The sequence below is a fragment of the Apium graveolens genome, unplaced genomic scaffold (assembly GCF_009905375.1).
Source record: "Apium graveolens cultivar Ventura unplaced genomic scaffold, ASM990537v1 ctg4413, whole genome shotgun sequence".
Lineage (NCBI taxonomy): Eukaryota > Viridiplantae > Streptophyta > Magnoliopsida > Apiales > Apiaceae > Apium > Apium graveolens.
The window spans coordinates 160,001-176,878 of NW_027418527.1; the positions used below are offsets into that span (position 1 = coordinate 160,001).

A 16,878-nucleotide genomic window follows, 5' to 3' on the forward strand; every position below is an offset into this window, starting at 1 on the left:
AAAAATTGACTTGCACATATTACATATCCCAACCCTGCTGTACACAAACCAACAATAAGATGTCCAATCTGAATAAACCCAAACCAACAGATATAATACCATAAATCAGCCAAAGGTCCAACCAACAACAAACTAGAGATCCTCAATCAAAATTGTAAGCCATTCCTCAAAATTGGCAAACCATACACTTTCAATTAAACAAGACAGAGATTTCAAATTACATTGTTCCATATATACAAGACAGAGTTGTTTAGTAGTGAATATTACAATGAAAATGGAAACACAATCCTTGTTTACTGCCTTTGGTAACATGCATGCTGCTTAGCCATAATTTTGCACGCCTTGACAACCGCCGTATGCTGGTAATTCTGCATAAACACAAAAACAAGTGATCAACATTAATTTGCACAAGTTTGATGTGGAAAATTTTATAATTTATCCTCTGCAGTAGATAACATATCTCCAAGCCCTGTTTCTGCAGTAGAAGCTAGCCATACTTGTATGTCCGCCGAATGATTATTTTTGCTATGATAAAATCATCATCTATTATAAGAAGAGCATCAACCAGCAGCATTCACAAATTGAAAACTCAGTCAACTAGATGATGATTTTATCACGGCAAAAGTAATCTCATCAAGGGGTTCACGAGCAGTACACATGGATAATGGGAGCTTCACCTACAAAAAGAATAAAGTGAGCGGTACATGGACTCAAGTATCTATAAATAATTATATATATTACCACTATGGAAGTTGAATCCATTCTTCTTCCTCTCGCATATAGCTAGTATTTTCATCGTCCAGTTCATCAACATTCGGGAACACGGGCAACTGCAGCTCATTCTCAAGTTCTATTTCTACAGAGCCTTCATTTTCATCATCACAGTGGTCATAAAAGTTCTTTTCCGGGACTTTCAACACCACAGACCAAAATTTTTCAAGAGTATCATCAATGTAGCAAACTTGCTTAACATGTTTCCCTAGAACAAAAGGATCATTGAAAATCCTAATTTATTTAAATTAACCAATGTATATCCCAACTCATCAACCTTAACCCCTTTGTTCATATCTACCCAATTGCAACGAAATATAGGGACTCTAAAATTATTATAGTCTAGCTCCCATATACTTGTTATAACTCCATAATAGGTATGTGAAGTATGTTCAACAGATTTAAATTTTTCGGAAAGCATTAATGTATCTGCAACAACAAAAACACCACTACACTGTACTTGTCTATTATTATCACGCTCCTTGGTGCTATAAATAACCCCGCTGATTTTATAACCACTAAACATAGGAACATTCTTGTTAGGCCCTTCTGCCATCCACCTTATATCATCACCTATGCTATTATGGTCATGGAGCAATTCCGTCTCAATCTGTACAATAAAAAAAAATTAAACAATTTTTTTAGGTCTGTGTTTTTATTTTTTATTGGATGTCTTCGACTTCTTATATTACTTGTCTGTATTGTTTTTAATCAGGACTACGTAACAAGGTAATAAACACATAAATAAAACTTACCTTTTTCCTGAACCATTCGGGGAATTGTTCATTCTGCTTGGTTTTTTAGCCACACCTCGTCATTTTCATGCTGCTGGTATCTTAGCATTAAAGATGCCATATGTTCACTACAAGTAAAATCAATTGCTTCAATATATTTACCGAATTGCAGATAATGAGAAAATAACAAAATGCACACACACACACACATATGTTAGTAACTTACTCAAAATATTGCCTCATGTGATTGCTATTTTGCAGAACACATAAGTGTGCTAGATGCAATTCCTCTTTGCTTGGCTTGATCATTGTCGCACCAGATAAAGGTTTGCTTATTGCATTTTGCTCATGCCTATCATTTTTTGGCAAACCTATGGTAGCTTCTTCAAAATTGACCAAACGTTCAACGGCCTCTTCGGCAACATATGCCTCGGCAATACAACCTTCGGGATGAGCAGCATTTCGAACATATACTTTAAACGCCTTCATATATCTCTCAAAAGGATACATCCAACGTAGAAAGATTGGCCCGCAAAGCTTAACCTCTCTCACAAGATGAATTGAGAGATGGATCATGACATCGAAGAACGAAGGGGGAAAGTGTTTTTTCCAGCTGGCATAATGTTTCCACCAACTGAGATTGCATATTTTCCAATTTATCTACATCGATGACTTTGCTGCAAATTGCCTTGAAGAAAAGGCAAAACCTTATTATTGTGCACCTGACTTTTTTTGTGCAGTACCGACCGAATCGCAATTGGAAGCAAATGATGCAATATTGTGTGGCAATCATGAGATTTCATTCCAACAAGCCGAAGTTTTTCCATATTTACAAGATTCTTGATATTTGAACAAAATCCATCCGGTAACTTCATTTGAAGAAATGATGAGCAAACTACCTTCTTTTCAGCATTTGATAAGTTCCATGCAGCCAAAGGTACCTTCTCTTTCTTTCCGGGAGTTTTTGGCCTTAGCTCATTCTTATTCCCATTTCTGCCATATCGAGATGGACTGACTCCCTATCTTTTGTCTTTCCGGGAATATTTAGCAAAGTTCCAAGTAAAGCCTCACATATATTTTTCTCGATGTGCATCACATCGAGAACATGCCTAACTGGCAAAAATTTCCAATACTCAAGTTAAAGAAGATAGATAACTTCTTCCAAACTGGTCTAGCATCACCTTTCTTCCGTTTATGTTGGCGTTGTGTCTTACCAAAGACATGGTCCCTTAGATGTTGTACTCTTTCAAAAACCTGCTCACCAGTTAATGGAATAGGACCAGCACCTGTCTCAACGCTATTATCAAAAGCTGCCTTTTGCTTTCTATACGGATGATGACGAGGCAACCACCTCCTATGCCTCATAACTACCGTCTTCCGATAGTGAACCAGCCTAGTAGCCTCTGTTTTATCAACACAAACAATACAAGCATTATATCCTTTAACTACATGTCCCGACAAGTTCCCCAAGGCCGGATAGTCACTTATTGTCCATAATAATATGCCCCTAAGTACGAAAGACTCTTGTCTATATGCGTCGTACACTTGTTTCCCGCGCCACAACTCCTGCAGATCTTCAATAAGTGGTTGAAGGAACACATCTATATCATTTCCAGGCTCGGTCGGTCCTGATATTAACAAGCAAAGCATAATGTACCTTCTTTTCATACAGAGCCAAGGTGGAAGGTTGTAAACCGATAGCAAAACTGGCCAACTTGAGTGATCAGTACGGTTTCCACGAAAAGGATTGAAACCGTCGGCGGATAAAGCTAACCGGAGGTTTCTACTCTCCGATGCAAAATCAGGCCACTTTTGATCGACATCCTTCCATGTTTGCGAGTCTGCTGGATGCCTCATTTTACCATCTTGTTGTCGTTCGGTCTCATGCCAAGTCATGTCCTTCGCAATCGCTGGTGTATTGAACAAATTTCTTATTCTTGGTATCAAGGGGAAATACCATAAGACCTTAGCAGGGACTCCTTCTTGTTCTTCTCCTTTCTTATTCAGTTTCCATCTAGAGGCCTTACATATGCGACAAGTAGTCTCATCTTCATCTTGTGGCCCACGATATAGTAGACAATTATTCGGGCATGCGTGTATCTTATCATAACCCATTCCTAATGCACATAAGGTTTTCTTCGCTTCATTGAAAGAAGAAGGGACATTGTTGCCTTCTGGTAGCAAAGACCCAATCAATAATAGAACATCAGAAAAACATGAATCAGACATACCATGCTTCACTTTCAAGTTGAATAACTTAACCAAAGCTTTCATCTTAGTGTAATTCTCACAACCAGGATAAAGAGGTTCATGCTCACCTTTCACATGGTTGATGAAATCTGAAGAATCTGAAGAAAGAACATCATCATCGTCAGCTTCACCCATTCTTGTGCAGAATTGGTAATTAGAAGATACCGAGTTGTCACTTTCATCCAATACAGGACTTTCTACAATATTTGGCTCCCCGTGCCATATCCAGCGAGTATACGTTTCATCAATACCATTTTGAAACAGATGGTTTTTAACAATCCGAGCTTTCCAAGATTTGCTATGTGCGCACTTTAAGCATGGACAACTTATTTTGTCTTCGTTATATCCATTCTCAAAGGCAAACATAAGTAAATCGTCCACTCCATTCTCAACTCTCTTGTTCTTCTATCAGCTTTTAACCATGACCTATCCATATTTTGATATAAAACAAGCTGCAAAAAGAAAGTGACATGATGGTCAAAAACAGAGCATATACTATTAAGCTTATGACTAACTACCAAAACAATTACAAACCCAAATTCCCAAATAACCAAAACTATTAAGCTTATGACTAACTACCAAACCAAAACAATCAGCAACAACTACATAATCTATTAGCAATTAGTAACTAATTAAGCTTATCACAAACCCAAATTCCCAATGTGCATCACTTCAAACAATTAATTGCAGAGGTGACTAATTAAGATTATGACTAACTAATTAAACAATTAACTAATTAAGATTATGACTAACTAATTAAACAATTAACTAATTAAGATTATGACTAACTAATTAAACAACTAACTATTAAGCTTATCACTTCAAACAATTAATTGCAGAGGTGAGCTTGTGTTAGAGCTTAAACCACTGAAACAATGGAGGAACCCTAAAACACTAAAAAGATAATTTAGGTTACGGATTCACCTAAAATGGAGGTCTCTGCGATGGAGGTCGCGGTTCGATGGGGGAGGTTGAGCTTGAGGTCGAGGTGCGATGGAGGAGGTGCGAAGCAGCTTGAGGTCGAGGTCGAGCTTGAGGTCGAGGTCGATGGAGGTTCGAGGAGGTCGAGGTGCGATGGAGCCGCCACGAATCACGATGGAGAGTACAGGAGGGGATAAGATGAGGAGTAATGAATGACCTAATTTTGACTTCAATTATTATGTTCTCATTCAGACATAACAAAGCTCAATGATTGGGTTGTTAAAATTTTAAATAATCCTTAAATTATGTCCAAGAATGTCAAAATCAATTAAATCCAAATAAAAATCGACTTATGGATAGTCATTTACAAATTTTATCGATGTTAATATCGACTTATTGTAGTCATGTACAAATTTTATCGGAAAATAATCAACTCTTCTTGTTCGTCTTTTTAACAGAAATCCGGTAAAAGCTGTAGTCCCTGACACGGGTACTACTACCCAGTTGACTTAATTAATTTCTGAAATGGATTTGTCAACGATCCAACCGTACGGATGTTAATATCGACTTATTGTAGTCATGTACAAATTTTATCGGAAAATAATCAACTCTTCTTGTTCGTCTTTTTAACAGAAATCCGGTAAAAGCTGTAGTCCCTGACACGGGTACTACTACCCAGTTGACTTAATTAATTTCTGAAATGGATTTGTCAACGATCCAACCGTACGGATGTTAATATCGACTTATTGTAGTCATGTACAAATTTTATCGGAAAATAATCAACTCTTCTTGTTCGTCTTTTTAACAGAAATCCGGTAAAAGCTGTAGTCCCTGACACGGGTACTACTACCCAGTTGACTTAATTAATTTCTGAAATGGATTTGTCAACGATCCAACCGTACGGATGTTAATATCGACTTAGTGTAGTCATGTACAGATTTTATCGGAAAATAATCAACTCTTCTTGTTCGTCTTTTTAACAGAAATCCGGTAAAAGCTGTAGTCCCTGACACGGGTACTACTACCCAGTTGACTTAATTAATTTCTGAAATGGATTTGTCAACGATCCAACCGTACGGATGTTAATATCGACTTAGTGTAGTCATGTACAGATTTTATCGGAAAATAATCAACTCTTCTTGTTCGTCTTTTTAACAGAAATCCGGTAAAAGCTGTAGTCCCTGACACGGGTACTACTACCCAGTTGACTTAATTAATTTATAAAATGGATTTGTCAACGATCCAACCCGTACGGATGTTAATATCGACTTAGTGTAGTCATGTACAGATTTTATCGGAAAATAATCAACTCTTCTTGTTCGTCTTTTTAACAGAAATCCGGTAAAAGCTGTAGTCCCTGACACGGGTACTACTACCCAGTTGACTTAATTAATTTATAAAATGGATTTGTCAACGATCCAACCGTACGGATGTTAATATCGACTTAGTGTAGTCATGTACAGATTTTATCGGAAAATAATCAACTCTTCTTGTTCGTCTTTTTAACAGAAATCCGGTAAAAGCTGTAGTCCCTGACACGGGTACTACTACCCAGTTGACTTAATTAATTTCTGAAATGGATTTGTCAACGATCCAACCGTACGGATGTTAATATCGACTTATTGTAGTCATGTACAAATTTTATCGGAAAATAATCAACTCTTCTTGTTCGTCTTTTTAATAGAAATCCGGTAAAAGCTGTAGTCCCTGACACGGGTACTACTACCCAGTTGACTTAATTAATTTATAAAATGGATTTGTCAACGATCCAACCGTACGGATGTTATATCGACTTAGTGTAGTCATGTACAGATTTTATCGGAAAATATAAGATGTTTAAAATAAAGTCATCTTTTAACGAAACACCGGAACCGAATACAAATCTTCTAATCGAAATTATTAACTAAACAATTGTAACAAAGTATGTCTAACAACAGTTTTTCAGACAAGATAATTTAATTTTTAAAAATTAAAATATATTAAAAGACATTACTACCGTTAGATTGAGGTACTATCTCAAATCAGCACCGTTCATTTGATTTTTCATTTCCCCCCAATCAAAAATGGTCTTCCCACCTTGGCTTCGCGTGTTTACTTTACCAGTTTTACATTCACAATTTCATTTTCATTTCATTTTCTCAACACGCGAACAACGGCGATCACAGGCGACAACGGCGATCAACAGGCGACAACAGGCGATTACTCAACCTAGCATCACACGCGACAAGGGCGACTTACTCAACCGTTTCGATTTTGAAGTCCCCCGATTTCATGTATTTAGGGGTTGTGGGTTTCGATTTTGAGAAATGCATTTTGTGGATTTGAATATATGATGCTGCTTGTGGGTGTTGATTTTGTGGGTTTCACTATGCTTGTGGGGTTTTGAATATATGATGCTGCTTGTGGGTGTTGATTTTGTGATTTTTGGGTTTTCACTATGCTTGTGGGGTGTTCTATGCTTGTGGGTGTTCTATTTTGTTGATTTTGTGGTTTTCACTATGCTTGTGGGTGTTGATTTTGTATTTTTCACTAGCTTGTGAGTCCCCTGATTTCATGTGTTCTATGTTTCACTCTAGATTTTAGTGTTCCTCTAAATACACTCTGCATATACCATCAGCATCCCTGATTTAGTGTTTCACTATGCTTGATTTAATGTTCACTTAGATTTTGTGGATTTTGATCCACATTGCCTCTGTTTGATTCACGGAAACACATAAACACATTGCCTCTGTTTGAGTATATATGGTTTCGTGCATATATGCGAAGTCCTTTTAGATATATGACAGCTCATTTTACATGTTCTATATTATGTGACTCTGAAATTTGGTTTTTTCTTCCATATACATCTGGAACATGTGTTTTAAACTTTAGTTTTGTTTGGTGTATAGATAATGGCCACTCCGAAAAAGAAAAGTGAGTCAAAGAAGACAGAATTGAACACAAGAAAGTCACCGAGAACAGGGCCAAAGAAGAAAGAGCTTAAAAGGTCCAGGTCTTCATCCCACCCAACTACCATGAATGTGATCAGGGCTTTACGAAAGACCAGGTCCTTAAACAACCAGACCCCTGCTATGACCCCCCCCCACACTTCTTCCCCAAAGCCTGTGAAGAAGAAGCCTATATCTGAAATCTTACAGAAAAAAATTTCCAAAAATAAGAAGAAAAAAGTGAAACCTGTTACCCCCCGAACAACAATGAAGGACTAAAACTACTCAAGCGAGGTTGTGTAACGATGCATAGTAATTGTGAGACGAAAGATCCAGGGGAATAAACTTAATGTGTCTTTTAATGGAAAGGGAGAGCCGTATGGTCCTGAAGCGGCAGAAATGCACTCCTATATTGGGGTTTTGGCAAGAACCAAAGCACCAATCTGGCATGATAGTTGGAAATGTGTTCCCGATGAGACAAAGAACAAGCTTTGGGGAGTGTGTTCTGGTAAACTAAACTCAAATAATTATGTATCTTTCATTATATGTTCATTACTTATGTATCTGATATCTTTTTAATTTCTTATGTATGTAGCTGGGTTTCATTTTACCTCCGTCTGCGAAAAAGTTGGGTTTTACGTTCCGCTGGTCAGAAATGGAGGGAGTTCAAAAGTCGACTGACCACAACTTACATTCTCCCTTATCGAGATCAACCTGAAGGTTGGCCTATCTCCTGCAGATTCTCTTTCATAGAAAAATCGCATTGGGATATTTGTTGCTGATCGCCGTCACCTGAGTTTTTGGTATGTTTCCAGTTAGCATTATGACATACTTATTTCTAGTTAGCATTAAACATACTTGTTGTTTCTAGTTTTTGGTATTTAATTAATATTGATTTCATAACCCATTCGTGCTTCTTATGCAGAAATGTCATGATGATGCTATACAAAGAAGGATGCTGAGTGTATATCCACATCGGATGTCCTCGAAAGGTTATGCTAACCTCGAGAATGAATGGGTGCGTAATAGTGAAATGACATAGTTATTATTCTAATACAAACTAATTTGTCTAACATATTTATACTATTATACTTTCCTGATCATATACATGTGAATGCGAGTATCAATCTCATCAGATGAAGAGGAAGTTGATCGGTCGTCAAACCTGGGTCCTAGCAAGGAAGGACAAAGATGGTAAATTTTTAGGAAAATTGTTGAAGATAAAGCAACGGAAATTGTAAGTTATATATTACTTTTTGTCTTAATTAATTGAAAGTATATGGTACTTAATTATGTTAGTCTTTTACATGGAAATAGCTCAGACTGTGATAACTATGGTACACTTAATATTTTAGGAAAAATTGAAAAAGGAGGTTAAGGAAGGGAAACTAATAGCTGAAGGTGTTGATGATGTTTTAACACTCGCGCTCGGTAAGCCTGAGCATGGTGGACGGGTCCGTGGACAAGGTGTTCATGTAAAGCAGTCGGTTTATTTTGATCTTCCAAGGCAAAAAAAAGCTAGAACAATGGATGAAAAGATCAGGAAAGAGTTCAGAGGTACTTGGCAGAGGAGACTCCAAAAATAATTAAAGCGAGAGATGATTTTTGGGCTGCTGAAATGGAAAAGCTGAGGGCAGAGATCTTTGAAAAGGCCCGTACAACAAGAATGTACTCCAACGCATCCTTCCCAACAAGCACGCTGTCACTCTAACGGCGGGGTGGTTGATGTTGATGCAGCTGTAAACCATCCTGCTACACCTACAACTGCAAAGAATTTATTTCCTGTTCAACAGGAGGGAGGTGGTCTGAAAATTCAAAAGATTGAAAGTTTGTTTGTTGATTTAGGGGTGGATCCTGAGGATGCTCAGAGGTTGGATGGCAAGGATGAAAGTTGTAGAATTGTTTTTGAGGAAGACAGATGTGAAGAAGTTAAAGTGAATGCTCCGGATAATTCTGTTTGTAAATTGGCTCTTGGATCGCTCAGCAACATTGTAGCTTGTGCGAAGATTGATGAAGTTGTTGTTGTTGAAGGAGAGGAGACAATCCATGGAGTCAGACTTGGGGAAGAGAATGCAAGAGTGTCAATCACTCAAGTCATTCAAGGAGATGCTAAGATTCCATATCCCATCGGTGATGAGATTTTGACCGTGTGGAACAAGCCATGGGAACTTTTATTGCATGGCCCAAGAAACTTGATAACAATGAGGAACAATAGCACTTCCAATGTTTTGTCAGCTCCGAAGGTAAAAATATTTAGAATAGCACTATATAGCTAGAATGTTTTATTTAGTATTTTCTTTCTTACTATTTTCATGTGTATTTTCTGCAGAAGCCAAGAAAAAGGGAAAAAAGAAGACTTATAAATTAGTCGCTGATGTTGAACCAGAGCTTGTTGTTGAGATGGGTGCAAATTACCCATCTGCATTAAATCGTTTGTGGACATGGGCAAAGGGTGCCTTAGCTGATGAACGAACGGTTTCTTTTCAACTATCCCAAGAAGCCTTTGGCTCTACAAAAAAGATGGCCATTTACTTATCAGATATATATTCGGTGTGCTCTGGAGGTGAAATGTCGGGGTCTGTGATCGTCCTTTTTATTCAGTAAGTTTCTCCACAATTTTTTTTTTAATATCTCATAGTTAGTCTGTGGCTCCAGAACGATTTTTTTTTAATCTCTCATATTTTTATATGTAGCTCCATAAACGAATACGTCAAAAAAAATAAGATGACCAACATGATCAAGTTCGTAGATCCCACCACAATTGGTGCCATTGGCTGTGGTAATGCAGGGCAGAGGTCGCGTGCACTCGCTGCACGATTTAAGAATGCTAAGAAAGGGCAATACTTTCTTATGCTTACAATGACGTGTAAGTTTTAATCAAGAGCTAGCTAGTTAGACATTCTCATATAATGTTTTAGCTAAACAGGATCACATGCCTTTTTTAAATTGATTTTTTTTGGAGCTTCTAAGTTTCAATTTTATGACAAGGCTTCAATTCATTCATGTTTGTGTAGGAACCATTGGAATTTAACTGTTGCAAATCCTGAGGCAGAGGTTGTCTACCACATGGACCCTCTAAAACGTCGAATCGCTAATGTGGAATGGCTGGATGTTGTCGACAAGTAGATTCAGCTTCTAAAATATCTGTATGGAGTCTTGAACTTTGATAGACCACGCATTTTTCAGTTGCTTAATGGTTTTGCTGGTATTATTTTGGTTGTAGTGCCATTAAAATTTACAAATAGGATCTCAACAAGGTTGTCAAGAAGAAATTTTGTGGGAGAACATGGCGGTAATAATCAATTCTCATCATATTTTTTCTATGCTATTAAGGATATTGTAATTAAATAATTATTTCTTACATCTCAGTTAGTTGATATTGTAATTAAATAATTATTTGTTACATCTCAGTTAGTTGTTAAGGATAGAAGTTAGTTAGATTAATGCTTGTATATAAACAATACTGCACTCATAGTTTAGAGACTTATTTTTTACATTCACCAAATCTGTTTTGTATAGTTATCTCTCTGCAATATACATACAAGAGCTTCTTTCTCTCCAATTCACAGCTTTTGTAATGCATTTTTAATTAATCCAGGGAGTTCCAGTGCAGTCAGGAACCAAGGATTGTGGCCTGTTTGTGATGCGCTATATGAAGGAGATTGTTCAGGACAAAGAACTTGAGTTTGCTGCTAAGGTGAGATTTTCACTTTGGGTTTTCCCATTGACTTATACTCTTACTCGTACAGTACTTAATTGTATGACTTATGTAAAATTTTGGGTTATTTTTCAGTGGATGCGCAGATCAAACTTGGTTTACACTGATGATGACATTAACGAGATCCGCTGTGATTTTGCAAAATATTTCATGAAACGCCATGCAATCTAGGTTCCAAATTTGTGGTCTTTTGTTTGAACTAGTAGTCGGATTTGAACTTTAAATTATGCAGTTGGTCATGGTGATGCACTTTTTGGTCCAATCCAAACAGAATTGTCGGTAGATTGATAGATTTGTCTCAATCTATTAGTAGATTGCATGGTCAATCTATATATATTGTGCTCAATCTATATATATTGCCCGGTTCTTGTTCTAGTGTTGTAGGATTGTTGGATTGGTTGTGTTTGGTGGATTTATATTAGATGTTTGGTGGATATATATATATATATTGGCTTGTTCTAGGATTGTTGGATTGATATGTGTTTGGTGGATTTATATATATTGGCTTGTTCTTGTTCTAGCTAGTTCTAAGTTTGTTGGTTTGGTGAATTTATATATATTGGCTTGTTCTTGTTCTAGCTAGTTCTAGGTTTGTTGGTTTGGTGGATTTTGATTTTTTTGTGATTGGTAGTTAGTTCTCGGTTTGTTCGTTTGGTGGATTCATTTTTGGTGGATTCATTTTTGGGATTTAGTTTTTAGAAAACAGGTGGTTTGGATGAAATCAGGATTTTATATGCAAAATTTTATATACAACAGATGATTGTGTTCTCAATCAAAAACAGCCATTGTACCAAACTAATTGGAACAACACTGTAACATTGTTTTAACAGTTGACTAAAGCTCTATTCACAACACTTTAAAACATGGTAATATTGTGTCTATCATGTTCACATAACGACAAAATATACGATGGTGTTATCTCAAGGATAACACTACAATATGCTTTAAACAAAAAATGTGGTCTAAAGAGCATTAAGATGGCAGTTAACATAACTTAGTATTAAAATACTATCACAAACCATTGTTTGAAATAGCTCCTTACAATATTTACCTAAAACTGTTGTATAAGACAGCATAAAATAACAGTATTAACCTAAAACTGTTGTGGTTAGCCTTTCAAACAACATTATATACGACGCTGTTGTCTCAAGGGGTGCACTACAATAGGAGTTAAACAAAAAATGTGGTCTAAAGAGCTTTAAAATGGCCGTTAACCACAACTCATTATTGGAAATACATTTCACAAACCGATGTTTGAAAGACTTCCTTACAATACTCTGGCTCAAGGTGTTGTCTAAGACATCATAACATAACTGTATTGTCCTAAACCTATTGTGGTTAGCCTTTCAAACAACAATCAACAAACTACCCGTTGTTTGACAAATAATATATAGAAATTTTGCACTCTTAGTTGACAGTAATACACCATTGTCTTCTTGAGGAAAACCGTTGCAGGTAAACTGTTCCAACAATACAGTCTTTTATACAACCTGTTGTTGAATGACAGTTTCGGTAACAGTTATGAACCTGTTGTGTCTGTAGCTTCTAGTAATGGTTCGATGCACTGTTGTCTGATCGAAATCACACGGCTCCTCAATAGACGACCAAAAATTTTGACATCAAACAACGGTGAAAAACGGTTGTAGGATCATGTTTTTCTTGTAGTGAGAGCTTGTCTACTTCTTCATTGTTGAATAATAAAAAGTTTATTTCCTACAGCTAGATACAAAAGATGTAAATTCCAAAGGGAGTGAATTATAGCATAAGTTTAGATGTGACATGTTCAAAAATATGTAGCAGTTTAGAGCAGCAAAATAGCATAATCCCAAGTCTTAATTATATAACATCTGAAAATGACTAATTTGATAAGGAATGTTACTTGTAAGATGATTATCCTGCACGTATAGGAAATAAATCTTTGTAAGATTCGAAAAGGACAAAGGTAGAGGCCCGGTAAAAGAATTGCGGGATAGATGCAAGAAGGTGAGCTTCGTACAGAGTCCAAGCTCAGTAGAAATAATAGAGCTCAAATTATTATAATAAAGATCAATCCATCTGAGTTCCGTAAGTTGACCTATAAAAGAAGGAATCTCTCCTCCAAATAAGATTTTCAAAAATTTTGCAACTGATCTCGTATTTGGTCGGATTAGCAGAGAGAATATATATATATATATATATATATATACAACTTTATTTTAATTTAGGTTTATGTAAAATACCAATATCATTTAAATTGCATCCTGAAAATTCTTATTTCTTTTTTTAGGCCAACTTTGTTTATTAACTTTGTAAGTTTTGAAATATTATTTGGCAATGACCCTTCAAAGAAATTAGAATTAACAAATTATATATCGAGTTTGTCAACAGCTTATTCATCGACAACTAAAAAGAAAATACATTTCCAATAACTACATACAGGATGATAAAATCCAAAAGGAGTGAATTTTAGGGTAAGTTCAGATCTGACATGTTCAAAAGTATGGGACCATCTGAACAGCAAAATTGTTTAATATTGTAACTTCTGAAAATTATTAATTTAATAAGGAATGTTACCAGTAAGATGATTATCATTTAGAGCTAGTGTAGAAATCCGTGTAAGATTTGAAAAGGACAATGGTAGAGGTCCGGTAAAAGAATTGATGGCTAAATCCAAGAAGGCGAGCTTCGTACACAATCCAAGTTCACGGGGAATATTAGAGGTCAAATTATTTTTCCTGAGAACAAGCGTTCGAAGCTCCGTAAGTTGACCAATAGAAGAAGGTATATTTCCTGCAAATAAAAAATTCAACAAATTAAGAACCTGAAATGAACGTCATCTTAGGTCACACTTGATAGCATTTGGTATGCTACCTGAAATGAAGTTGAAGCTCATATCCAAATAAGTGAGACTTGGAAATGAGGAGAAGTTGAAGTGAGTAAGTGTTCCATTGAGTTCCTGGTGAGAAAGGTCAAGCTCTGACACCGTTCCTGCAGTATTGCAATAAATGCCAGTCCAATTAGTACAGAGGGTTTCGATATCTTCTAGGTTCCAAGATTCAAGATAATCAGATGATAATAAACTATCCTTCCACTGGACCAGAGCTTGCGCTTCAGTTGTTGGTGATGATGTTATACTAACTGGAAGCATGAAAAGAAAATGGAATAGGACAAGAACGAGATGCTTGTTAAATATTCCCATGTTGCTTTGTTTTTACTATATCTTATGGGGAATGCATGTTGTTACATGTAATGGGATTTATAGTAGTAGTAGTAGTATGAAATTTATAAAATTAATCCTGTTACTCTATAAGTTTAGTCAGTCCTTGCAATATTACATGCAGCCCCCCGCTTGACTTGACGACTTCGGAGTTCGTATGCAGAATGAATACTGGAGTAGAATGTGGTTTGAAGAGGCGGGCCATGGATGCTTTAAAAATCACAGCTCATACTCCCGTATCAAATTTAATATGATTTTGATAATTGATGAGAAAAAGATAACTTTCTGGAAATTACAGTTACTTTAAATTTTTTCATAACAATGGAAAAATGTGGTAGAAAAATACCATAATATCTCATTATCTTCCTCCAACATTGCCATTACTACATCATAATTTTATATCTGTCTCATAAATATTGACCTTTCTTCAATAGAGTACCCTATTATATAAAAAATCGTAGAGAACCCTTATTCTATTATAGAATTTCATCAAATTCGTTGCTAATGTAGAATAATAATTATATTTAAATATAATAAAACGTTTAACAATTTAAATTTGAAAAAATAAGTGATTTTAAATTTGATTATACTCTGTAATTATTTTGGATAAGAATAATTTTAACGTGATTCTACTACAAAACCACTTTAAACTATTTCATCAAATTTCAATGATTTTTTAAATAAAAAAATTATCCAACTTCGTTTTTATTTTGGTAATTAAAATTTGTAACTATATATGATGAAAAATGAATAAATTATGTATTTACATTTTTTAAATAATGGTTCTCCATCGATCTCTATCTAAGGGAGCCCTTCATGGATTGTCACCCATATATATTATTTGGTAATCTATAATATGTTGTTTCATAATTGGAAACTAGCATAATAACCCGTGCGAGGCACAAGTCATTTTCTAGATTTTTTTATGTATCATGCAATTATAATGTTTGTAGAGCAACTCCAACAATATCCTTATATTGACTCTTCAGTCAAATTTTGAAGAAATTGAGATAAAATTTCTTTCCAACAAGCTCCATGTCCCCCTTTATAGCATTAGGAGTTTCGAATGCTTCCTCACTTCTAGAAGTGAATATCCCCTCAACTATTATTATACTATATTTTTTTACACGTTATTTTATATTTAATGAATGAATATAAATAGGGTAGTAAGTATACGTTTAAAATGAAATGATTAAACTTAATCTCTAGAATGTTGTTAGTATATTTACAAATAAAAAACTACAAATTAACATATATGTTGAATACAGAGTTGACCAAAATCTTGAATTTTATTTAAATAAACTATATGTACTGCTCTATATTATTACTGAGTTCACTACTAACTTACAATTAATAACTTAATTTTAAAAGATAAAAAATGCATAACTGAAGTTAAATGACTTGCAATCATAATATACAATAATGTAAAATTTGCATTATTATTTTTTTGAACAGAAAATTTACATTATTGTTAATATTAAAGTTGATTTTAATGAAAAAAATTAGTTTTTGAAAGTTAACATATGTATATATGGGAAATGTTAGTTTTTTATTTATGCCACTGTTAACAAAGTAAGATTAAGTTATATGTATGTGTGTATGTTAGCATGTAAATTATTGTATGTTACATCTAAATTATGATGGTTTTAATTATTTATATGCTAAATATCTTATTTATGTACATGTATAATCATTATTAACATCTAGTGAGATAATTGATTACTTAAATAACATGCATTTAAATTGCTATAATTTATATATGGTATTAACATTATCACTAACAAACAATCCATATCTATTTTTACGCAATCGGGTATCAATCATGGTTGTAACATAAAAATGAATTATATATTTTTAAGACTTATTATTGATATTCGTGATTTTTTTCAAGAATTCGAAAGAAAAATTGTATTTATATCGTTATTTAAACCGTTTTTATGTTTCTTTCATTACGACTCTAATATTTCTTCATATAATAATTTGATAACATTTTATACTATTCTTCTAAAATTAAAAATTTTCAGTTCGATAAAGTTTTATAAATATGAGTTGAACTGGTTAATTCATTCAAATTATTGAACAAATGCTACAAATTTAGTATAGATATAACTTTTATTTGAATAATTCAAAATATTTGTACAATATTATCTTGATCAATGAATATTGTTGATCTAAAAGAATTCTTTTTTAAAATTTAGTTTTTTAAAGTGAAAAATGAAAAATAAATCGATTTAATATATCATCGCAGTTTTAACAAATCTAGTGAGATTTCATTTCAAATTTGAAATATTCTTCTTCCTATAACTATTTTATTTGGTCCTTACTTATATTGTTAAACTTATATGAGCAAATCGTGAAATC

At 34.7% G+C, this 16,878-nt stretch overlaps 1 protein-coding gene across 1 annotated transcript; it reads right to left on the bottom strand.

Annotated features, from left to right (window-relative positions):
- Window positions 1-2,597: 2,597 nt before the first annotated feature.
- LOC141701815 (uncharacterized) lies at window positions 2,598-3,890 on the bottom strand. The gene has a single exon (XM_074505445.1). It carries the CDS (start codon window positions 3,888-3,890, stop codon window positions 2,598-2,600), a length of 1,293 nt encoding a protein of 430 aa, XP_074361546.1.
- Between the last annotated feature and the right edge of the window lie 12,988 nt (window positions 3,891-16,878).